The sequence below is a fragment of the Fomitiporia mediterranea genome (genome assembly GCF_000271605.1).
Source record: "Fomitiporia mediterranea MF3/22 unplaced genomic scaffold FOMMEscaffold_1, whole genome shotgun sequence".
Lineage (NCBI taxonomy): Eukaryota > Fungi > Basidiomycota > Agaricomycetes > Hymenochaetales > Hymenochaetaceae > Fomitiporia > Fomitiporia mediterranea.
Window position 1 is genome coordinate 5539924 of NW_006760386.1, and position 21842 is coordinate 5561765.

General features: G+C 46.0%; 7 protein-coding genes across 7 annotated transcripts; 5 read left to right on the forward strand and 2 right to left on the reverse strand.

Annotated features, from left to right (window-relative positions):
- Positions 1-33: 33 nt before the first annotated feature.
- On the forward strand, positions 34-1155 carry FOMMEDRAFT_131067 (Diphthine synthase; the record flags this gene model as incomplete). The annotated part of the gene is made up of 5 exons (XM_007262033.1): positions 34-96; positions 165-236; positions 293-417; positions 479-748; positions 804-1155. The coding sequence occupies 5 exons, from the start codon at positions 34-36 to the stop codon at positions 1153-1155; spliced, it is 882 nt and encodes a 293-aa protein (XP_007262095.1).
- A 1997-nt stretch (positions 1156-3152) lies between these two features.
- FOMMEDRAFT_101578 (PLP-dependent transferase) lies at positions 3153-4782 on the reverse strand. Its single transcript, XM_007262034.1, has 5 exons — positions 4565-4782; positions 4303-4503; positions 3897-4249; positions 3428-3844; positions 3153-3362 (listed from the first exon to the last, which is right to left on the reverse strand). Exons 1-5 carry the CDS (start codon positions 4716-4718, stop codon positions 3192-3194), a joined length of 1296 nt encoding a protein of 431 aa, XP_007262096.1. The 5' UTR covers positions 4719-4782; the 3' UTR covers positions 3153-3191.
- Positions 4783-5193: 411 nt separating this feature from the next.
- Positions 5194-7282, forward strand: FOMMEDRAFT_16615 (uncharacterized protein). Its single transcript, XM_007262035.1, has 4 exons — positions 5194-5640; positions 5873-6430; positions 6487-6662; positions 6728-7282. The coding sequence occupies exons 1-4, from the start codon at positions 5374-5376 to the stop codon at positions 7152-7154; spliced, it is 1428 nt and encodes a 475-aa protein (XP_007262097.1). The 5' UTR covers positions 5194-5373; the 3' UTR covers positions 7155-7282.
- A 3094-nt stretch (positions 7283-10376) lies between these two features.
- Positions 10377-11647, reverse strand: FOMMEDRAFT_138128 (uncharacterized protein). Its single transcript, XM_007262036.1, has 6 exons — positions 11338-11647; positions 11242-11274; positions 11138-11165; positions 10958-11077; positions 10524-10894; positions 10377-10464 (listed from the first exon to the last, which is right to left on the reverse strand). Exons 1-5 carry the CDS (start codon positions 11619-11621, stop codon positions 10607-10609), a joined length of 753 nt encoding a protein of 250 aa, XP_007262098.1. The 5' UTR covers positions 11622-11647; the 3' UTR covers positions 10377-10464; positions 10524-10606.
- Positions 11648-11795: 148 nt separating this feature from the next.
- On the forward strand, positions 11796-12829 carry FOMMEDRAFT_16618 (Sm-like ribonucleo protein). The gene is made up of 4 exons (XM_007262037.1): positions 11796-11829; positions 11886-11927; positions 11981-12266; positions 12318-12829. The coding sequence occupies exons 1-4, from the start codon at positions 11827-11829 to the stop codon at positions 12377-12379; spliced, it is 393 nt and encodes a 130-aa protein (XP_007262099.1). The 5' UTR covers positions 11796-11826; the 3' UTR covers positions 12380-12829.
- A 645-nt stretch (positions 12830-13474) lies between these two features.
- Positions 13475-16530, forward strand: FOMMEDRAFT_144208 (uncharacterized protein). The gene is made up of 12 exons (XM_007262038.1): positions 13475-13985; positions 14045-14433; positions 14484-14540; positions 14592-14796; positions 14830-14909; positions 14969-14981; positions 15030-15156; positions 15200-15707; positions 15765-15864; positions 15923-16028; positions 16077-16270; positions 16334-16530. Exons 1-12 carry the CDS (start codon positions 13583-13585, stop codon positions 16495-16497), a joined length of 2346 nt encoding a protein of 781 aa, XP_007262100.1. The 5' UTR covers positions 13475-13582; the 3' UTR covers positions 16498-16530.
- A 3918-nt stretch (positions 16531-20448) lies between these two features.
- On the forward strand, positions 20449-21683 carry FOMMEDRAFT_116604 (uncharacterized protein). The gene is made up of 2 exons (XM_007262039.1): positions 20449-20668; positions 20723-21683. Exons 1-2 carry the CDS (start codon positions 20518-20520, stop codon positions 21568-21570), a joined length of 999 nt encoding a protein of 332 aa, XP_007262101.1. The 5' UTR covers positions 20449-20517; the 3' UTR covers positions 21571-21683.
- Positions 21684-21842: the final 159 nt, after the last annotated feature.

Here is a 21842-nt window from a genome sequence, read left to right on the forward strand (position 1 = left end):
TTCGCCTCCCCTTCTCTTGAATATACCGTTGCAATGTTCTGTGTGATTGGGCTTGGATTGTACGATGAAAAAGACATAACAGTTCGCGGGTTGGAGGTTGGTAGACAAATTTAACAAAATCGATTTCGTCCAACACGGCTTATCCAGACAGGAATTTCATTCAGATAGTCAAGAAATCTTCACGAGTATATCTTGAAGCATATACCAGCATTTTGATGGTACCGAAGGAGAGGCTGGTAAGTTCGGAGTTGTCTCGTACCGGATTTGGTCTTTACTGACCATACTGTGCAAGGAAGAGTTCTATGGTCGACCAGTAATCGTCGCAGACAGGGAGATGGTGGAACTGCAGAGCGACGAAATCCTACGTGACGCCGACAAGGAGGATGTCTCGCTATTGGTCGTTGGTGATCCATTCGGGTGCGTACTAACTGAATATTTTCCGTGTTTTAAGCTTGTTCATTCATGGTTCGCATCATAGCGCAACAACGCACAGCGACATGCTGCTTCGTGCACGAGCACTCAACATCCCTTCCCGAGTCATTCACAACGCTTCTATCATGAACGCCATCGGTGCTTGCGGTCTACAATTATACAACTTCGGACAAGCTGTATCACTCGTGTTCTTCACGGAGACATGGAAGCCCGATAGTTTTTACGACCGAATCAAAGAAAACGCGAACCTTGGGATGCACACACTTGTACTTCTAGATATCAAGGTCAAAGAGCAGACGGAGGAAAACCTTATCAAGTCAGTTTATACTTCGTTTTCTCGGTTTTCTCTCATTCACCATCATTGTCGACAGACGGCGCAAAATATACGAACCTCCACGATACATGTCTATCCCGACTGCAGTTTCTCAGTTACTAGAGGTTGAGAGCACTAGAAATGAAGGAGTGCTAGCAGGAGATTCGACGCTTGCCATTGCGATGTCACGCGTGGGAGCACAGACAGATGGCGAACAACGAATCGTATGCGGCACACTTGCAGAGCTCGCTGCTCAAGCCAGCAGCATATACGGAGAGCCTTTGCACAGTCTCGTCATAGTCGGAAAGAGGCTACATCACATCGAAGTCGAGTTCGCGGAGGTCTTTGCAGTTAACAGGGAGAACTGGCGGAATGTCGCCCAAACTGTGTATCAATGTAACTTGGATTGAAGAAATGAAGAAATGAAGAAATAACGTTATGATATCACAAGGACAAAGCCTCTCCTTGAGCGGATTATTATTCTCTGCATTTTTGCTGAAAGCGGCGCAGTCCGAATCAGAATGCCCTTTTCAGTGTTATTCATGCGAAATGCCACCTTGACATCGACTTTGTGCCACACACAAGTATGCAAGCGCGTCAACCTCAACCACTGGACGAGTACGTGAGATTAATCATCTATCTTGCAGTGGTGAGTTCGTTAACTGAATCGTACCAGAGTCGTAAAGGAGGAAGGTTCGCAGGCTACGCTTATTCCGTGCGTTCTTACTCTTTCCACGTTTTTGTATTTCACTGAGATTATGCTGTTACATTGTCTTGATTTAATAAGAAATGATGATGCGACAGCAGGTTCTCATGCCATAGGCAAGAAAATTGGCCTTTCACGCCACTATACTCGCCTGTTCATTGACGAAGACGGGGAAGCGCCAGTGGCACGGTCACGCGACAAGGTAATTGTGAAAGCGAGAAGCATCGGAAATGGCTACGAGACTCTACTAGTATCGACGAAATCGATCATTCATGCACTCCAGACTAGCGAATTTGGCAATCGCATTCGAGGACGTAAGGTGCTTGTCTTTCCTTATCCAGAGTGGCAGGGACAACCTCGTACTCTGGCTATTATTGGTGGTGGTGACCTCGCTTTGGGAGGTGATTATGTTATACTTCAAAGCGTAGACTCTGGAATTTTTTTGAAGTTTATCGGCGAACCGGTATGTCTGTATTACGATGAATGAAGGTAAAGCAAACTAAAGCTGATTATTATATTCAATTACACAGCCTCGCCATTTGCCCGGGATGGCATTGCATGCGGCGCCCATGCGAGATGAAGCACGCCGTGGACCAGGTCCTCCAGATGCGGGGCGTAGCCAGTTGGAGGCGCAAGCGCCTGAGATAAAAAAGCAAATACGCAATCCGCCCTTGGCTCCTGGACATCGTGGTGGCTTTCAGTATACACAGCTCATGGCGGAACTCCCCAACGAACTACCAGAGAAAGGAGCAAACGAGGGCATCCAGGACTACTTGGTTCGCGTGGCGATTGTAGTTGGTTTACAACCGTCTATACGAGAGATCTTCGCAGACTTACAGAGCTGGGTCAGACGTTCTACTCGGTTTGAGGCTTTACTGACTGCTCGAGTGTTCCGGCTGGTGTGCTACCACAAACGTGGGGTGAGAAAACGTTCCATATATACGGCACAAATTTCCCTGATAGTTTGACTTTGTCGGAATGCAGGGAGCGAATCTCAAGGACGTTGCAAGAAGACTCCATATATCGGATAGCTTACTTTGTCGCTTTGCTCAAAGCTATGTGATGTGGAGACATGCTGTTGCAGAACGAGATAGGGAGAATGAAGAAGACATAAAGTCAGATGCTTGGCTAAACGGGGCTTGTAGGAGCGTTTATTCACTCACCAAACCCCTTGAACCTCGACGTGTCAAAATTGTGTGAAGTCTTCTGTTGCTTTCTTCGGCATACGCTATTTTCCATTCTACTTTCTTGAGTTAAGGTCATACTACTGGAATGTATTCCATTAATAAAACGTTGGAACTCGAATTCTTAATACATCCTTAAAGACGATGAAAGGAGAAGAAGGAAGATTCTTCCGTTCCAAGGAAAGAATTTATTACAGACCTCGTATCAATTTTTGGTAACACTTCATCTTGTCATGGAGAATACGCTTGACCGAGCTTATTTATTTAGCAAGTTAATCGCTTGGAGAGTGTACTTGGGTACTTCTTTCCCTGTATAGTATACTGCTGTTTATTCAGGGCGGTGCAACATTGAAACATTGAGATATGGACTCGAGGGCAGGACGTGTTGATATGTGGTAAAGAAAGCTTTGAAAACCTAGTAATACAAGGGACAATAGCCAATATAACGCCTGCTATGCAATGCGTACGCTACAGAATCAACGTATGCTCACATACACGAAACTTATCATCAATGCTTCAGTTTTTCTTATTATCTATCCGACAACTCTGGTTGTGACTATACAAGAGAATCAAGTGCTTCTTTCAAGACCGAAATAAGGGTCGCGACTTCTTCAACCGTATTATAATGCACCAACGAGATGCGCACAACGGCATCATTTATGTCAATCACAGGACGAAGGTTCTCAACAAGAGAGTATGAGTAAAAGTGGCCATAACGAATGCCCATCTGAACGACAATATACAATGAGCAAACCGTACATGAATGATGTCAAAATAACAGCGTGTACTAACCTTTCCCTTGCGATCAAAGTGTGCGACGATATCTGCGCTTCGAACGGGTCGGCGTTCACCTACGACGACAAAACTAACTGTTGGTGCACGCCATTCGTCCACTTTCTCGCTTCCAACAATCAGAACTCCCTTCTTCCTCGCGTCCTCACTGGTCAAATAACCGAGAAGAGGCATTAGCAACTCTTGTTCATGGGCTGCAATTCGCGCGAATGCGTCGTCGACGTCACCAGAAGGAGATAGTGACTGGAAGTAAGGTAGTACGGCGGAGACTGCGTAAGTAAGCTCGTAACCGGCACCACCTGGGCTGAGTTTGTAGGCGGTGTTGTCGACACGTAGAAAGTGGTGCGTCAGTGCGCTGCAAGAATTGGAAGTTGCATCTTGACGTGCATAGAGTGCACAAATATGAGGTCCATACACCTTGTGATATTTGTTAGTTTACACAGGAGAAGTGGAGAGAAAGCTTGCATACTTTGTAATACGAAAAGAAACAGTAATCAATATCCCACTTCTTCACGTCGATCCTCCTGTGCGGCGCGTATGCAACACAATCAATGCATACTTCTACCTTCCGCGCGCCGTGTTTCTCAGCCTCAGCTCGGATTGCCTTCACAACGTTCTCGACATCGACGATCGTGCCGAGGATATTCGAGCACGCAGTGAATGCGATGAGACGAGTCTTACTTGTAATGAGCGGAAGTAGAGTATCTATAGCAAGCTCGACTCCGTAAGGATTATTCGGTGTCAGAGGAGAGACTGTGTGTGGCCAATTCTTGAGAACGAGTCCTCGACGGGCAGCTAGTTTCTTCCATGGGCCGGAATTGGCTAATAAAATTTCGTCAAAGCTAGAGCACATTATATGAAAATATCTCATGTACCTTCATGTTCACCAGTAACTATGATCTCTTCGTCATCAAATACATCCTTATCCAACGCTCGAGCGAGATTTTCACCAGCTTGAGTCGAGCTAGATGCAAAAGTTATTTCATCCGGAGAAGCGGCGTTGATGAGTTCTGCTGTTGCAGCTGCACCGTCCGCAACGCGGTTCGTGCTCCTTACAGAGATGTCATAGCTAGCACCTTAGCGTATTATTCATGAAAATGAATACTGCCGGGTGGAAACAGAAATCGTTTAACTAACCAAGCTGAACATTCGTATTCAAGAGGTAGTCTGAGATGCGAGCGGCAACGGACTCAAGACATTGAGAACCACCGGCATTGTCTGCAAAGATATAGCCGTCTTTGAGAGAAGGAAAGCTCGATCGAACTTTATCGATGTCCAAAGTAGACGTCATGATGGCTGAGAACGAAGAGTTTTAAGCTGGCTAGTTATAATGAGGACTCGACTTAGTGATTAGCACACACTTCTGGTCGTCGTACGTGAGAGATTGGGACAAGGTAAGAGTCCATAGTGATCGATAGAGAAATAGCAAGCTTCAATGAGTTCGCGTGGAACGAGACACCAGATGCAGTCATTTGAGCCTGTGTTCGGGAGAACCGGCGCGGAATATTCAGTCTTGAATCGGCACGTGCTCTTAGAATTGACATGCCATTTTAGGGCGATTGTGCTTAATAAATATCGCATGCACGTGACTATACTGGGATTCCAAAGCTACCTCGATAACCGAACTTCTAATTAATTGTCTCACAACAAGCTCGAACGTGATGGAACCCGGAAGGCTCTACAGTAACAATACAGTTCGGTGAACACACGGCACTGCGGTCGCTGCGGTGCGCAGTGATACTCACGACGACTGCGCGACTCCATGTGCTGATCTTCTGCAAGTCTGAGCGCTATTTACTTGCCCCGCGCGGGTAAATATCCCCTTTACCGCCCTTTCCTTCTTACCATTATCATCGTATCCGAGCGCAGCCGCAGAACGTAGTGCGGAGCTATTTAGACTGCCTCGATAACCTGAGAGGATGATAGTCAAGGACAGCAATAGCAACATGACTGTCGCTGCCAGTTCGAAGAGCAATTACGCTCCTGTTTCTTCGCGAGCGGATATTAATGCTGATACTATGGCTCCGCATCCATCGTCATCGCCTCCGCCTAACTACGATGCATGCCAAGGTACGTTCAGGTTGGGAGCCGAGCCTGCTAGACGGCGGTTTTGGCGGGCATTCGCTGTTGCGCTTGTCTCTTGGTTCTTCTTGAGCATGTTTGTGCACGGCATTGTCAGGCTTGCGCTCGTTCATAGAGATCATAAGCATGGGGTGAGTGTGATTATGTGACTCAATATACTTGACAGTATTGTCTACTTCATTGAGATCGCGAATGATGTCACATTCGCATATTGCCACTGTTGAATCATTTTATTTTTAATTATGCAGTCTATATACTACCCCTCTGCCCTTTCCCTCTTCACATTTCTTTATTATTGAGTTGAGACTGTAGATCTCCATTGTACTTGCCGTTGCTAACAAAACCTGACCACTCAATTTTTAGGGCATCGCAAAGGACTATCCCGAGTTCAAGAAAGGCGAAATCATTACTTGTGCAGGTGGTCCAGACTGGCCGGTATCGGGAAGTGTAAACGGAGAGCATAAAATGTCTACCTCTTTTCCGCGACCCCCGTACCAGTCAAGGAAATCCTTCCTACTTCCTGTGGATGCAGACCATCTGTATTTCCTCTCGCGCGGTTCACTTGCCTCAGGCTCCGTCCGCTTCGAACTCTCCTCAGACCAATCCAGTGACAGCGTAAAAGTCGACGTCACTGCATCATACTGGTCCACGGGCGCACTTGACCGCGCATCTGTATGCTCTCTTCAGCGACACGGAAGTAGCAATTACTATGGCGTTGGCATTTTCACCCCGCGTAGGTGGCGTGGTGGGTCAATGCGGGATAGGTTGCAATTTGATGTCGTCGTACACCTTCCGCCACGCGTGTATGCGGATTTGCAGACCAGCTACGAGAACTTCTCGCTGTATGTTGGGGATCTGCAGGGCATGGTGCAATTCGAAAACGCTCATCTGACAACGTCTAACTCACATATTACTGCTACGGTATGATCTTATTCTCGTTCGTATAATGGAATAAGCCGCTAATGCCATTATTTCAGACTTTCGAAGCGCATAAAGGCGTACTGAAGTCATCGAACGGCGCCATTACAGGAAAATATAATGTTACGAAGAGTCTTGAGCTCATCACTTCAAACGCAAGGATCACGGCGGATGTCGACATGCATAGTATCGACGACTCGCATGCTACTTCTCTTCTTCTCAGAACAAGTAACGGGTGCGTTTTATTTGCATCGTTTCGCCATGTATATACGAAAGACTTGCTGACTTTCTTCCATGCAGACACATCGACAGTAACCTTAATCTAAACGGCCAACCCTACCTGAGCTCCTTCGCAGTACAATCCATCACCTCCAATGCACTCTCCCAAACTCACGTCAACTCACACCCTCATTCCACGGCGCTCACACTCGACATGAAGACATCAAACAACCGAGCTCGTGCTGCAGTTCAACCATCTTTTGAAGGTCCCTTCTTCATGCGTACTTCTAACGCCTCACCAATGCTCACTGCTGGACGGGACGAGGAGGTCGAGGATCCGAGTGGTGAGGGTAGGGCACGCAACATACAGGTGAACCGAAAGGTAGGGGGATTGATGGAAGGCAAAGTTTGGTGGGGTGACTGGAGGAGTAGAGGGAAGGGATGGGTGCACCTGACGTCGAGTAATGGACAGGTGGAGTTGGATTTGTCAGGGAACCCAGCTTGGTAAAGCTTGCATAGATGGATAATTTGTAGGAGATTTGCGATTCCAGGGTTTTGTAGGTACGAAAAATGGCCAGACTTGCTAAGTTCACATTGTATGGTTGTTTCTTGCCTATCGAGATGAACATGAATTCATGTAGTGTCTAACAAAATCGAGTTTCATTTCTTGTGTTACATTAACCAGACCGACGAAAGGGTTGTTTCTTTCCTGCCTGATTAAAAGAAAGCATTAGACACAGTGCAAACAGAGTATTACATGTTGATACTATTTGATCTGTACAAAAAGGACCTGGTTCAGTCAGTCAGACATTAATTCATGACTATACAGTGCTCTAAGTTCTGCTTCAACTACTTTGTCCTGTACTATTGCATCTGTTATAGAGTTGATTGTAAATGTCCCATCATGAACAACACCACAATCTTTGAATTCGAGTATAATACTACTATTACTAGTGGTCTGAAGGTAACTGTAAAGGAAAAGCAGGACGTTAAACTGCACCCTTCTACACTGTATGAATTTGACAAGTTGTAGATGACAACCATCTGGAGCTGTACAGGATCCAATTGTTAATGTAATCCACATGTCACTGAAGTTAGTATTGGCCAACATTATTGTGATAATATCAAAGTGATAAGACACAAATTCAAAGACAGAGAAGGTATTAACACAGTTAGTGTATGCACCTCCATTAACCTTTATATCCAGTGTTTAGACAGATGGGTGAACCAGTTTGGTACACAAGAGTCTAAACTGAGCTGACCTATAGTTGTTTTGTTTACAATCAATAAACAACTCCTGTCTTTATAGTGTAGTTAGGCAGATTTTCTTGACAAAAATGTTTAGATCAGAATATAGTTGCTGATGTTTGGTCCTGGACCTAATGGACCCGGGTCGACCCTAGGACTGAACCTGAGGTCCGGGTCACAATAGGTCCGGTCCAATCAGGTCCAGAACAGGTTCAGTTCCGGGTCCAGGAAATGCTACATTTTCCTGGACCAGACTGGACCTTAAGGACTGAGGACTGGACCCAGGACCCATGTTTCTATTTTAATACAAGAACACCCAGTTGAGTTGACATATAATTCAGGGTGTTTACTCCTTACTTGATACATACATAAAGTAGTAGAAGTAAGTATTAAAATACAGTAGAATTAGCTATGAAGCTGTGGGAAAATGTACTGTAGTATTACAATTTACATATTTGGACTGGGTTGAACTACAATTTGCACTCTTTTTGCATAAGCTTTCTTCTTACACTTATGGACCCAGAAAGACCTGCTCTCTGTGCAGACAGTACTCTCAAGAACACTTTAGAGATGGAATGGCTGCATTCTCCAAGTGATGATGTTGTTTCACTGCCACCTGATCTGTAGGAAGTATGGAAGAGTGCTTCTGCTGGTAGTACTGCTGATAGCCACTCATGCTATAACATTCGTTGAAATGCTCTGTCCTCCAAGTACAAGGGGGCTATTGCTGTAGAAAAAAGAGACTTAGAGAACGACTCACCTGACAGTAATGAACCAAAGGGAGCTAGGAAGTGCAAGCCTGTCAAGACATCTACTGTTAAGAGTATTAAGAAGGTCAAGGTGTCTGAAGTACAGAATTCTAGACACTATTTGTTGTAGGATGCTTGAACTCCTCTACTCACATTAGGGATGCACCCTTGAGTCGACTGTAAGTATAAGTTCTACTGGTCCAGGTCATACCTGGACCGGACCTGGACTGGACCTCAGGTCCGGTCCAACAGCAGTCCACAAAGGTTCGGGTCCAGGTCCCTCCTTTACCCGGACTGTATGAAGAGGTCCGGGTTACAGTCCAGGTAAAGGAGGGATGGACCGGTCCAGAACCGGACCACGGCAACTATAGATCAGAAAGACACAAAAGGATGACATAAACTGAGATGTTCAGTGAGCTAAGGCTTGGATGGATTGATATTAGGACTTCAGAGTGGCTGCTTTGACAATCAATAGTGCAGTTTTTGACCAAATCAATAGGTAGCTCCTAGAGTTGCTGAGCCAAGTGTAGGAAGTTCACCACCCCTGATAAACAAACTTCACCCATGAAGGATAATGTGCATCTACTCAGGCATGCTCCTATACATGACTGTAGGATGAAGCTGGTAGACAGTACTGTAAGTAAGAGTATATCCCGGGTTTTCCAAAAATCATAAGAGTTGCCAGTACATAGAGTATACAGACATAGCAACCTGCACCTACTCATATAAAGCTTGATAGATTCAACTGTGTGATTGTCCCTTAGTTGTACTATGTCCAGCACCTGAAAGTAAGGAAGCAAGGACAGTATTGCTTCCAAAGACGCAGGCTCAATATAACCTCTCACAAGAGTCTTCAGAGATTGGTGGTCGCTTCGCTTTGCAATAGTGAGAATCTGGTCGGAAGGCCAACGAGCCTCAATCCAGTAATCTCTCCACATCTTTTGCAATGGTACAACAAGCGATTGGAAGCGCTTGCAGACATGTAATAACGTTACGGCGTTCACAACATCTGCAGCAGTGTACCACAATATGTCCAATAATATTTCATCCAGGAGCAAATTAAGACCGTAATTGAAGGAAGCCTGTAATAGCCAGACATTGAACTTTTTAATATATTGTCTGAGCTGCCCAGTCCTGGTGTCCATCGTATTCAGAAAAGAAATGAGCGAATCCAGCATATACACTGCTTGTGTACGACTCCTTCGCATAGACTGAAGGGTATTGAACATGTCACCGGTATTCTGGACTACTATGCTGCAAGCGAGCGGTATGTCAGATGCCATGATATTCTATATTATACACATACCGAGCAGAATTCACAGAAGTTTGGCCCTTGACCACTGTCACAATGGCTTCTGCAGTACGGTCTAGAGTGACGATAGTCCTGGAAAAGCTGTCGTCTTGACTTGTCTCTCCCGTTGGAGAGCAGTTTACGATAACAGCACTGTAACATTGTGATGAGCACTATAGCTGAATGGAGAAGATTTATACTTACTTTTCCGCGTTCATGGTTTTGATAGTGGTGGTAGGAAGTTCAGGCACGTAGAATCGACTCATTTCACGCTAAAGCAGTTAGCTTACATACTCCTGGTGACTTGAGCACGGACCAGGCTCAGATGCCTACCTACGAAACGGGTATTGCGCCCATATGAAACACGCGGCTGCAATGACTTGTCGCGCCCTGATGAAAATGTGAATGCTGGAGGCCAACATGTTCACACTATTGCATTGCGACAGTTATCACCCTGTGATGCATTCACAAGATGAATTCAACGAGGGAAAGGTATAAATACAACAAATAAATTCTACTAAGCAGTGGTTCTGAAACATCTGTGTCAGTACATGCTGTAGTCCTAGAAATAATAGGCAATTGGACGAACCTTTCTAATAAATATCCCAAAGATAGACCCGATGAAAACAGTAGAAAGGCACAAATACACCCCCAAAAAAATGAAAAGCACGACTACCTGCCGCCCTTGATTATGGGCGCTCCGGTCAACTCATCTCTTTCCTGTTCCCGTTCCCGTTCTCGTCCACCGTCATTTCCCTCTTCTACCCGTCTTTCGTCTTCCGATCCAACCGTGTCACCACCTTCGGGATTTGACGGCTTGTCCAAAATCGGTGTGTCGCCACATCCGCAATCATACGTCTCATCAAGATGAGCACAGTCGAATTCGGGTTTCTCGAGTCGTTCGTTGACTTGGTTGTGTACGTGGCAAAGCCAGAGGGCTGCTGCTCGTCTGGAGGAGGTCTAATCCATAAATTTATTTGTTGAACAAAGGATTTATAAGTTATTCCAACAGGTGAAACGTGCCTGGGGAGGGAACTTCTCCAAGAGTTTTTGGAATTCTGCAGCACACTCTCCGCAAGGATATAAACGTGCTTGTAGATGAAAGTATGATTCAAGAGCGTGTCTCTCGTCCTCTGTTGGCTCCTACAAACAATAAACAGGAGAGCTTAGAAGTTTGCTACGAGGGATTCGCAAGTGATGTACCTCAGGGAATCTGAGAGTCATAGTGTGCCTGTGTAAATGAACGTTAGTAATTTCGTAAACACGGTTCGTGTAATTCAATGTGGCCACATTTCGGACGGACTCACATTAACTTCCATGTTGCCCTCCCAAGAGCTTGTCTTCAAGAAATAGACGGTGAAATTATTAAACTAGGAATATTAACTACGAACAACGATACACACTTTGCAGTTTCATTCCCTAACTTGCTCATAATGACGCCACCATGTACCCCTTGGATCTCCTTCACACCTTCCTCCGGAGGGGGCTCGACCCATGCTGGTGGGCGCGTTGGTGGACGGTTTTCGATATATTCGTTCTGCACTCCTCCACTATCGAAAATATGTCCTGTATATGGGTCAAAGTATGTCTTCCTTGTCGGCTCATGGAACATAAGAAGGGTTGTGAGGATGACAAGAGCGACAACGACGAGTATGAATGTTCTTGTATATCTGGCCGGCAGCATCATATATGATTATATATGTCTTGGATTGTATAAAAAATGTCTAGAGGCGAGAGATGAGGAGCATTAGATGTAAGTTTGCAAGTTGGTGGGAGACTCGGATCCGTAACAAAGTAAATAGCACGTGACTTGCATGAGTGTCGATGCGAGGGCTCAGGCTGTGCTTTCTGGAAGACGACCGTGTTGTTGGTGGCAACAAAAAGAATATAAAATGGTATGTACATCTTTTGCATTTGTTCTTGGGTCAATCACTAAGGAATGGATTTGTAGCTTCCCCTCACTCTTTTAAATGCAGCGCAAAACCGACCTATGGTACGCAACTCTGGTGGCTGACGCGTCAAAAGCCCATTGCTAATTCTCCGCAGCTGGTCGAACTGAAAAATGGAGAGACTTTCAACGGGCATCTCGTCAACTGTGACAACTTCATGAACATAACTTTGCGTGAAGTCTACCAGACCTCTGCAGATGCGGATCGTTTCTGGAAACTGACAGAATGCTACATCCGAGGGAGTACCATCAAGTACTTGCGTGTACCAGATAAGTTACTGGATGAAGTGAAAGAAGAGCAGAGTCGTGCCCGTGAAGCGGGTAGAGGTGCTAGAGGAGGAGCAGGAGGCGGTGCGCGTGGAGGAAGAGGTGCACCTGCACGAGGTATTTTTTTTCAACTTGTGAACAATTTCACTTTTCTCATTTTGAATATAGGGCGCGGTGGGGCACGCGGTGCTCCTGCTCGTGGTGCAAGAGGTCGTGGTCGTGGAATGTGATCCACACAGTCCAGTGAGAATTACCTTTCGCCATTCGTACATCGTTCGTCTGAGTATATTCTACACTCGTCTCATATTCTGTATTTTGGTGAGCTTTTCGTTTATTAGCCACCACTTTTCGAATTGTTTGGCACCAGTCGCCAGAAGGACAGTGCTGAAAATGCAGATTGTCACTACCAGGTTCCTTTCTCTTCCTTTTTATAGAACCACATTCATCGTAATTGTTCGTCCATCTCAGCCGTACGCAATTCATTATATGAAATGTCGATGTACTTCCTTGAGGTGGCACATCGAGAATCTCAGCAGTGCCGTTCTTCTGCCAAGACACCGTGGCGTCGTTTGTATGCCTTACACGGAAACTTGTGCAATCACTACTCTGAGTATGGAGAACTTGTTGCCTCTAGCCTATATGTACCCGAGTCAGCGGCTGAACAGCGTCGAAAGGGCCCCCGAGTAATATCAACTGCTTCGGCGACTTCCTACCATTGTTCACAGTACCAAGAGGAGCTTATTCCAGTGAAAATAATTGCTTAGACAACGAATTATCTGGCATGCAGACGTATAGTGAGGAGATACTACATGCATAAGCACACAGAAGGTCCAGGAATCAATAGCTTTTGATATTGATGGAGTACAGACGTACCAAGTTTGGTCCAATGACCAAGGAGATACAATAAATTCTGAGGCATTTATAGGTTGTTTATGGTGTAAGAGGTGTTTGTCAAGTATGAATTTGCCTGAAACATAAACAGAATGATATATGATATCGATTAACCCAGGAATGATACACAGGAGCATTTTTATAAAGTGTAGCCTTGAGACTTTGTTGCAGTAAAAACTCTAATTTGGAGAGGCAGAAAGCGGGGTCACGTGCGAGAGTAAAGCCTTGTTTGCGTCTATTTGTGCTTCACTTTCACTTTCACAAATCATCGTGTCGTGCGTGCAAAGTGCATTGCCTTTGCAACTCACCGCTGCGAATGGCCATCGCGAATTCACCCTCGTAAATTGTATTTGCATCATGTTCAATTCACTTTTATGACAGGTACGTATGCAAAGACGCGCTCGGAGCCTGAGAGTCGTATGGTTTGCGCTCAGGTGACCGTTCAGCCGAAGTCAATTGATCGCTTCGCTCCAAACGAGCTCAAACTCCGTATATAAATTCATCCGAATGTCGAAGCAGAAAAAACTGTCAGCGCCTTTTTCATGTTGCTCACCCGCATCGTCTACTTGTTTGTCGGGGTTCAAGCTGTGGTGCCAGCTTGGGCTACTTCGAACCTCTCTTTCCAAGTGACAAGTGGAGGGAACGAAAACTATTTTCTACGGGATAACTTAACGTCTGCGCAGGTATTGCTTACAAGCGCAAACAGTTTAGCTTCATTGCGGAGGCTAGTCGTCGCCTTGCCGGCAGGCAATTCGGGAGTGCTGACGTATTTCTTGCCTTTGAGCAATTCGTCTTCGAATGACAGTCTTTCTGTGACAATTCAAAACGACTCCCTTACAAGTACATCTGAAGAGCTCAACAATGTCGGCATCCAAGGAAACCTCAGTTTTAATGCGAGTGCAACCGTTGGGGTAACAATCATTGGCGCTGTCCGAGCAATGCGAGGTTGGTTTATAATTTCTTCCAACGTCCTTATTCTGGTCTCGAAAATCTTGCTTTAATAGACTACGTCGAAGGTTCCGGTACGATGCACGAAATATTCAACTATACGCTCGCGTCATACAATAGCAGTAGCGTCCGCCTTCACAGGCAATGGATTAACGCAACGAGCAATGGTACATTCAGATCAGCAGACGTTTACTTGAATACTCTTTCTGGTGCCCAATTGAACGTTACTCCTGGAAACAATGGTACGACCGCTCCTCCGACCATCGACATACTCGTGGAGGAAGGCGGCTCCGGAATAATGCAGCTACGTGTTGTTACAAACGAGACGAGTTTGACTGGTCTAGCTCCCGAAGACCTCTTTTTATCTGAAGGAACTGGCAATAACTCGGCTTTGGACACGGCCTTAACCGGTCTCGCAGATGGTAGTAGTCCTGCTGCTCAGCAGGTAAGACAACTTCTGCAATTACTCGAGGAATGGAATATAATAGTGGATAGGTCTCTTTCCTAACTTATCATGATAAATTCACTGCTGGTGGATGGAGGTTCCTCACTGTACGCTTACGTTGGTTTTACAGTATTCTCCCCTATTAACAATCTTCACAGTATTTTGGAAGAGACTCTATGATTGCTCTTAGACTGCTAATGCCAACGCTCACCCCGAATGCCATTGAGTCAGCTCTTGGTGCGGTGATCGAACGTGTGAACACTACAGGTGCTCTTTGTCACGAGGAAACTATTGGTGAGTGGATGAAGAACACAGGAAACGCGATATTGATATTATCCGAATTCAGGCGACTATGCTTCGTTTGTGAGTTTTCATTAAACAACGGTGTTAATTTAGTTACATATCATTGCGTACCCAAGGTAAATATTGGTAACAGTAGGAGCGACCTCGGAAATCAACCCTTCTATGACTACAAAGTAAGCTTCTTTCTGTGAATTTGGCTTAGCCATACATACCTACTTCTTGAACGTCGCAGATGATAGACACAGGTAAATCCCTCGTACGGCATGTCGAGCCTAAATTTGACTATTGCGTAGATCTGTTCTTCCTTCCCACATTGGCACATTACTTCCTCGATCTTCCTCAAGGGAACAACACATCGTCTTCGTTCTTGGACAAGAATGCTACTCTGCAAAATGGCACGTACAGGGAACTCCTGAACAGGTTCGCCAATAGTACCCATCAACGTATTGTCCGGTGTATTTAGTGCAGAACTTGACAGGACAATTTTCTACAACCTGGGGCGTGCTATTCCCTTTGGACGGAACTCTACCGTTGCAAATCTTCTGGCCTTTCGACCAGGTCAACCAGTTGGAAACTGGCGGGACAGCAATCAAGGAACTGGATACGGACCCATTCCCTTTGACGTCAACACCGCTTTGGTTCCGGCTTCGCTTCGCTCAACTGCTCGGTTAGCGAAAGCCGGCATCATAGGCAACTCAGTTCCCGTTCTCACGCTAGAAGATGGGAGCAACTATGACGCGAACTCATCACTGGCGGACATAGCAGACTCGTTGGCAGCAGTGTGGGAAGAAAAATCTTTGCCATTCTTTGAAGTAACTCTGGACAACGAGACGGCCCAAGAACGTCTCCGCAACTTCATAAACGAGACAAATTTGAGCGAAGCGCTGCTTGATGATATTACAGACGTATCTGAAGCGAGTAACAAAACATTTTACGCATTATCATTGAAGGAAGATGGCTCTTCCGTTGAGGTTTGCCTTCTTATCATTTATTACTCGGCTATCAGTCCTGAGAGAAACACCGTCTAGGTACTCAACTCCGACATTGGCTTCAGCCTTCTGTATGGTAACAACGTGACACAGAGCTTTCTTCAGCGTGTCATTGAGGCACTGCAGCCATATCCACGAGGTCTCCTCCTGTCACCGCAACTTACGAATATTTGTTAATTCCGATGACTTTAACTTAGGTCTACTTACAAATATTGGCATGGTCGTCGCGAATCCGGCATACGACAGTAATACAACAAATATCGACGTCTTTAACAATGCAGCATATCATGGAACTGTCATATGGTCTGCTTCCACCTTTCTGTTTCCATTAGTTAATTAATTTCCAGAAAGGTCCTGGCAGCAAGGCATGATGGCTTCTGGTCTTAAACGTCAGCTTGGTTACTGCACGAATGCAACCAATTCGACAGTGGATACAAATCCTTCTCCAGCCAACACGCCAGAATGGTGTGGCAATACCACATTTGTCCAGAGCATTTCCGATGCGCAGCAAAGGTTGTGGTCTTCTATCAAAGGGGCTGTCGACGGTAAGTCTCGATAATCCGTCTATGCGATAACCGTCAGTCGTCCTCACTATCCACATGCCACAGAGATTTATTCTGAAGTTTGGACATATTCCTTTAACAATTCGACTAATACGTTTTCGGTTGCTGACCTGGCAAGTCTTTCCGGTGGTACGGAGTCCGATGCTATTCAACTCTGGTCGTACGGATTTTTAGGATTGCTGGATCCGAGTGGCGAAAGGATCGGCTAGTAATAAGAGTGCGATAAATATGTTGGACGAAGCTGAGAATATGAAACGCGGCTTCTGAGGATGCCGAATTCTGAATTCTTATCATCTCCAATCTGAATACGATTATTTTTTTTCTATTAAAGGCGTTTCAGTTAACAAGATCGTTTGCAAAGTTCTGAGCAATTCATGTTGGGCTTTTGAAAAGGCATTACTTGCTGTATCTTCTCTCGATCATTCTCTTGTATATTAAAGAAATGACCTATGCTTCTGACCCTCGAAATTTTAACCAGGAACCCGACGAACGCGCGTTCCGAACGCGGACGACGTTTCGTATGCGGATATGCGAAGCAACGAAGCAATCCCGGTCACCTCGCAAGCGGAGGCGAGTGTACACTAGTGAATGTTTGGTAAATTGGCCTATCGCCCTCGGGGTTAGTAAGACTTCGACGAGTCTAGTGAGTACCTTCCTATGATGGCGTTCCTATCGATTCGATATCTGTTAAATTCTGGTTAAATCTAGGGCCTGCCGGTGAAGAAGCTGTGAGAACCAGGCGAAAGAACTCAGCAATTCCACATTGTAACCCGGATCTTTCGTGATTATGGCGCCGAGATCGTGGAGCAGTCCCGCAGCTGGTGATAGTGAATCTTCAAGCTCATTGGCTCCTGACACTTTAAATCCGCATTAAAGAATTGTTGACTTCGGCTCGATCACATGGATCCGGTAAGCGTGATCTTCGAAGATTGACTACTCGCCGCACATTGACTTTGCCAAGGTCTTTTCTATGTTACAATGATCCTTTGCTGCGAACTAGCAAAATGCACATTGTTCATTTGCAGCTCGATCGACGTTGGTCATACTATTGTTTATAGGAGCCTCTTGTACTGAAACTATTCATGCCAGCCTTTGAGGTGATCCGCGGTATTCCTTTGTTTGCCATTTAAACACACTGAATGGAGGGGCGCCTATTAGGCTGGACAGGGTGCGATAATATCTCCGGCCATCAGGACCGACCCTAGGCATAACATCAATGTGCTCCTCACGCAATGAAGACAGCGTTTGAATCTGACGTGCATGGTTACCTCTTCACGCACACGAGGCACGGGCCTTCGTCTCTGCAGAGCGAACGTCCCGTTTAGCCGGCTCCATTCATTCCCGTATGAAGAAATCAATGAGGCAAGAAGATGTCACACAAGCACAAGGTATTATGGGATTTGGGCGGCCGATGTTTTGATACCTATCCGATCGAATTCACCGACACCATGATTCCTTACTTTGGCTTCTATGTATACGAGTTCTGCCGCTGGTTTTTCTCAGTATATAAGCACCTTGATACAAGCATCTAATGAACTCCCCAGCCAAGGCCATTCTCTGGGCGACTAAAACTAGCCCCCTCTACGTCGCCAATTTCTTCCAATCCAAAAGCAACGATCTTCCTCATGATTCGGTATCCCTCTGTCGCAGCTTCGGCTGTGACGCTCTTCGAGAGCACCGAGAATTACTCGTACCTTGCGGCCGCCATCCCCCACTTTAACGACTCACCTCCACCCGGCGGTTTGCCAGAGGCTTCAAGCAATCCTTGATGTTGGCCGATACCTCTTTACCCCAATCTCGTGATACCACTCGATTGTAAGCATCTGCTCATCACAATTTATTCGATATCTTACGTAGAGCCTCTAAGGTACAGGACATGCCTATTCTCTTCCCTACGCAACTTGTCGTATGAACACTGGCTTGTTATGGACATACTCCCCTTCACTTCTTGTACCTGTAATTCACAGTTCGATCTTTACGACCCATTCTACTCCACCCCCCTGCCCGCCTTAAGACCTATACTGTCAGGACTCTTTATGAACTTTATGTACTAGCCTTCGATGTTTTGTAACAACATATGTCGGTCTTTAATGTTGTAGCTCTCTATGTCATGCGATTTGACCTCAGTCCAAGGGAGCAACGACAACGGTGCGAATATCAAGATGAGGAAACAACGGGAGTATCCGAGATTAAAGACACGCCTAAACTCGTGTATCAATTGTTTTTGAAACTGGCTTCATGTGTGAGAGGAAGAGAGCATAACAAGGCATCATCACCCAGAAATTTCAATAATTTGGGGCCCGGTCAGGACAACAGAAATAATCCCGAGAAGCACGGTCACTGGTTACACCGAAAATAGGCTGAACATCTAAAACCTTGTTGCAGGAACTTTCACCGGTCGATCATGCTTCCCGGTCATCCACAATGAAGGTTATAAACCTGTCAATAATACGTGTACGTCGACCTACTTTGAGGAAAAGCCGAATGGTGCGTGGTCCGTAGGAGCCTTAAAAGGTATGCATTAAAAGGTACGAAACTGGTATGCAGGCCCGGGCCCTCCTGTATTTGTTGGGAGAAGGACACGAGGTTGAGATGCAGCACATGTAGTATTCTTCTTTCACTGCCCACAGGAATTCTTGCCAGCATTACTAAAGGTCCAGAAGTGGAGAAGACTGCGTCCCGAACGTCACGATGGGCCCACATGTGGGTTCTTTATTTGTGAAATAAGGACGGAGATGAGTGTGTGAATCCGCCGTTTAGAGGAGGTCTACGTAGCCAAGAGGGTGGTCGCAGCTTAAAAACAATTGGGGAGCGCAGATCAGGGAAGGTTAGGCGAGTCAATAACGTATGCACGGACCGGACATAGCGATTGTGACGAATACTGCGTCACTTGTTAGCCACATATTATACTCCACCAAGGAATGACGTACGTAACGTGGCCTCGAGAAAGTAAGCTGAGACCAAGTCAGATGTAGGGAGACTTCAATATTAATAAATTCTGGACATCTAGCCACTTCACATGGGAAAATAGACGTATGGGGTTTCATTAAAGGTGCGTGTCGGGCTTGAAGAAGACTTCGTAGACGTTCCAGTGGCGTCAAGAATTGTCTCTGTGTTTGTTAAATCTAGTTATCGGCGGGGATCTATGAAGCACAATTCGAATGATGAGACGTCGTGGTTTTTCCACTAGAGAACAGATGTTTCGGGCATTCGACGGAGCGCCATCGATAACCATTGCTCCACAGCTGCCTGTTGATTACGATCACGGGAAAATTCACGTACTCACCGGAAGCCAAAAAAAGAGCAACATACTGAATAGTCACAGTGATGCCGAACAAGGTCTTCTAGTCGGCATTTCTACTTATAAGAGACCAAGATTATTCTGCGCATCTTGTCTGAGGGTCTGCATAAAAACCAGTTCGGTTAACTGTTACGGTAAAGGCAGGACAAATAGAGAAGCAGAATCCGCATGCATAGTTTGAAATTAAGGGTGATTTCGATTAAGTTGTGCCGTGTAGAACAACGCCACAGTCAATTTGGGACAATTTGCAGGCCATGACTTGACGTGCAGATAGATGTGTGCAAATTAGTAGCAAGGACATATAACAGATGAGCTCCACATAATTGAGCAATGGCCAGATTGACAAAGTATAGACATCGTAGTAATAATTCTGCATCGTACGACAAGGAATCGCCAAAAGTTGAATGAAGACCCCTTTAAGAAATATATGGTCGATTTGGTGAAGATATGGCGATATGTTTCTCGGCCGATCACGCAACGGAAAGCAGCACTGTTGGCTTGGTCCGGAAGGTATCAGTCTATCGGAGGATGACCTGACTTCAAGTTTCGGAGAAACGGAGGAGTGGTGTCAGAGATGACACCAGCGAATCAGCATTGGGACAGAAAGTGAATAGGCCGTAGATCAGTTTGAGTCAATTCTCTCGATTCGAATCATCCTGATGATGCTTAAGATGACCAAATACTGCTTTGTGGGGTGCATTTAATCAGCTTCCGTTTTTGGTAACGTCATGTAAGGCAAGACCATGTGAAAACCTAATCAGGAAAATTTTCGGGCGGCATACGCCGGCGCTCCGGTCTCAGTCATGCGAGTTTCACTGGTCGTCTCATCTGTAAGAGCAAAAATGCGAGATGGGCTGATCGCTGTGCTGCTTCGCGTTATTTATTCTCGAACAATACTGACGAAGACGAGGACGAGGACGACCCCAAGATGATTAGACCATCAGCAAGCTCGGGTTCAAGATCGTTGTATATGACAGCGAGTCGACACAAGGTTAATCGGCATGCTCACGCGATCGGGCGAAGAGCGATGAGTGCAAGGCCAGAGGAACCGAAGCAAGTAAAGGAGGGTGACGCAGCACGTGAGTAGCTTTTCAAATTCATGTTCTCGGATATGTTGACCGACACGAGTATAGCGAGGCGCAAGGTTACAATTCAACGGCTCCAACAAATGAAAGAAGCTGGGACGCCGATCGCAATGGTCACCGCATATGATTATCCAACTGGACGTGCATGCGAAGCATATGGAGTCGACATTACGCTCGTTGGAGACTCGCTCGCACAAGTATGCCTCGGGTATGATAGTACGACGCGCTTGACGCTTCCCGAGATGTTACATCACATCCGAGCTGTTTCCCGAGGAAGCAAGAACCCATTTCTGGTGGCAGATATGCCATTTGGGTCATATCATTCTGGCCCGGAGGATGCAACCCGGAATGCAGCCCGAATGGTCCAGGAAGCCGGAGTTGAAGGAGTGAAATTAGAGGGCGGCGAGGAAATCTTGGACAGTGTCCACAGGCTGACGCGTGTTGGCATACCAGTCATGGCTCATGTTGGCTTGTTGCCCCAGAGGCACGTTTCTAGCTCGGGCTATCGAGTTCAAGGGAAGGATGCAGCATCCGCAAAATCGATTCTTCGCGCCGCACAAGCTCTTGAGGACGCTGGTGCATTTTCCATCGTTTTGGAGGCAATACCTAGTAAGCTCGCTGAGTATATCACAAAGAGGCTGCGCATCCCAACGATTGGGATAGGAGCAGGTCCTGCAACGGACGGGCAGGTGTTGGTTTGGGACGACATGATGGGAACCTGGAACGGCCACAAGGCGAAATTCGTAAGGCGGTTCGCCGATGCGAAGGCAGAGCACAAACGCGGTGTTCTCGACTATGTTGAAGCCGTACGTCAACGAAGCTTCCCGGATGAGACTGAGAGCTATGGGATGGATGAAAATCAGTGGAAAGAATTTTTGTGTAACGAAGGATTGTAGTTTTTATAGTCGTATTTCATATTGTAGTCGTTAGTTTATTCTCCAAAGTCCTTGTTGCTCGCGGGTTATCCACTGCTTGGCAGTTTAATATCTACAAAACCCTTGTGTAGGACATTCCAAACGCGTTTCCAGGTTTACCGATGAGCTCGAGTAGAAATAATAACTGGCCAGGAGAAATAAGTTTGCAAGATAACCCGCAGTGGGTGGTGTGAAAGAGCGGCATATTTACCCGACGCGCGCAGAATTTGATGTTCCATCAGTCAATTTATCTT

Excerpts from the sequence above, each read along its gene's own strand:
- FOMMEDRAFT_138128 (XM_007262036.1), bottom strand. The coding sequence starts at position 11,621 with ATGATGCTGCCGGCCAGATATACAAGAACATTCATACTCGTCGTTGTC. Across the intron at positions 11,166-11,241 it reads AGGGCAACATGGAAGTTAAT|GCACACTATGACTCTCAGAT; the intron begins GTGAGTCCGTCC and ends TCATTTACACAG. Across the intron at positions 10,895-10,957 it reads TGGAGAAGTTCCCTCCCCAG|ACCTCCTCCAGACGAGCAGC; the intron begins GCACGTTTCACC and ends TTTATGGATTAG.
- FOMMEDRAFT_16618 (XM_007262037.1), top strand. Across the intron at positions 11,928-11,980 it reads CAGCGCAAAACCGACCTATG|CTGGTCGAACTGAAAAATGG; the intron begins GTACGCAACTCT and ends AATTCTCCGCAG. Across the intron at positions 12,267-12,317 it reads AAGAGGTGCACCTGCACGAG|GGCGCGGTGGGGCACGCGGT; the intron begins GTATTTTTTTTC and ends TTTTGAATATAG.
- FOMMEDRAFT_144208 (XM_007262038.1), top strand. The coding sequence starts at position 13,583 with ATGTTGCTCACCCGCATCGTCTACTTGTTTGTCGGGGTTCAAGCTGTG. Across the intron at positions 14,797-14,829 it reads CAGGCGACTATGCTTCGTTT|TTACATATCATTGCGTACCC; the intron begins GTGAGTTTTCAT and ends GTGTTAATTTAG. Across the intron at positions 15,708-15,764 it reads AAGATGGCTCTTCCGTTGAG|GTACTCAACTCCGACATTGG; the intron begins GTTTGCCTTCTT and ends AACACCGTCTAG.
- FOMMEDRAFT_116604 (XM_007262039.1), top strand. The coding sequence starts at position 20,518 with ATGATTAGACCATCAGCAAGCTCGGGTTCAAGATCGTTGTATATGACA. Across the intron at positions 20,669-20,722 it reads AAAGGAGGGTGACGCAGCAC|CGAGGCGCAAGGTTACAATT; the intron begins GTGAGTAGCTTT and ends ACACGAGTATAG.
- FOMMEDRAFT_101578 (XM_007262034.1), bottom strand. The coding sequence starts at position 4,718 with ATGACGTCTACTTTGGACATCGATAAAGTTCGATCGAGCTTTCCTTCT. Across the intron at positions 4,250-4,302 it reads AGTTACTGGTGAACATGAAG|CCAATTCCGGCCCATGGAAG; the intron begins GTACATGAGATA and ends AAATTTTATTAG. Across the intron at positions 3,845-3,896 it reads GTTTCTTTTCGTATTACAAA|GTGTATGGACCTCATATTTG; the intron begins GTATGCAAGCTT and ends AAATATCACAAG.
- FOMMEDRAFT_16615 (XM_007262035.1), top strand. The coding sequence starts at position 5,374 with ATGACTGTCGCTGCCAGTTCGAAGAGCAATTACGCTCCTGTTTCTTCG. Across the intron at positions 5,641-5,872 it reads ATAGAGATCATAAGCATGGG|GGCATCGCAAAGGACTATCC; the intron begins GTGAGTGTGATT and ends CTCAATTTTTAG. Across the intron at positions 6,663-6,727 it reads CTTCTCAGAACAAGTAACGG|ACACATCGACAGTAACCTTA; the intron begins GTGCGTTTTATT and ends TCTTCCATGCAG.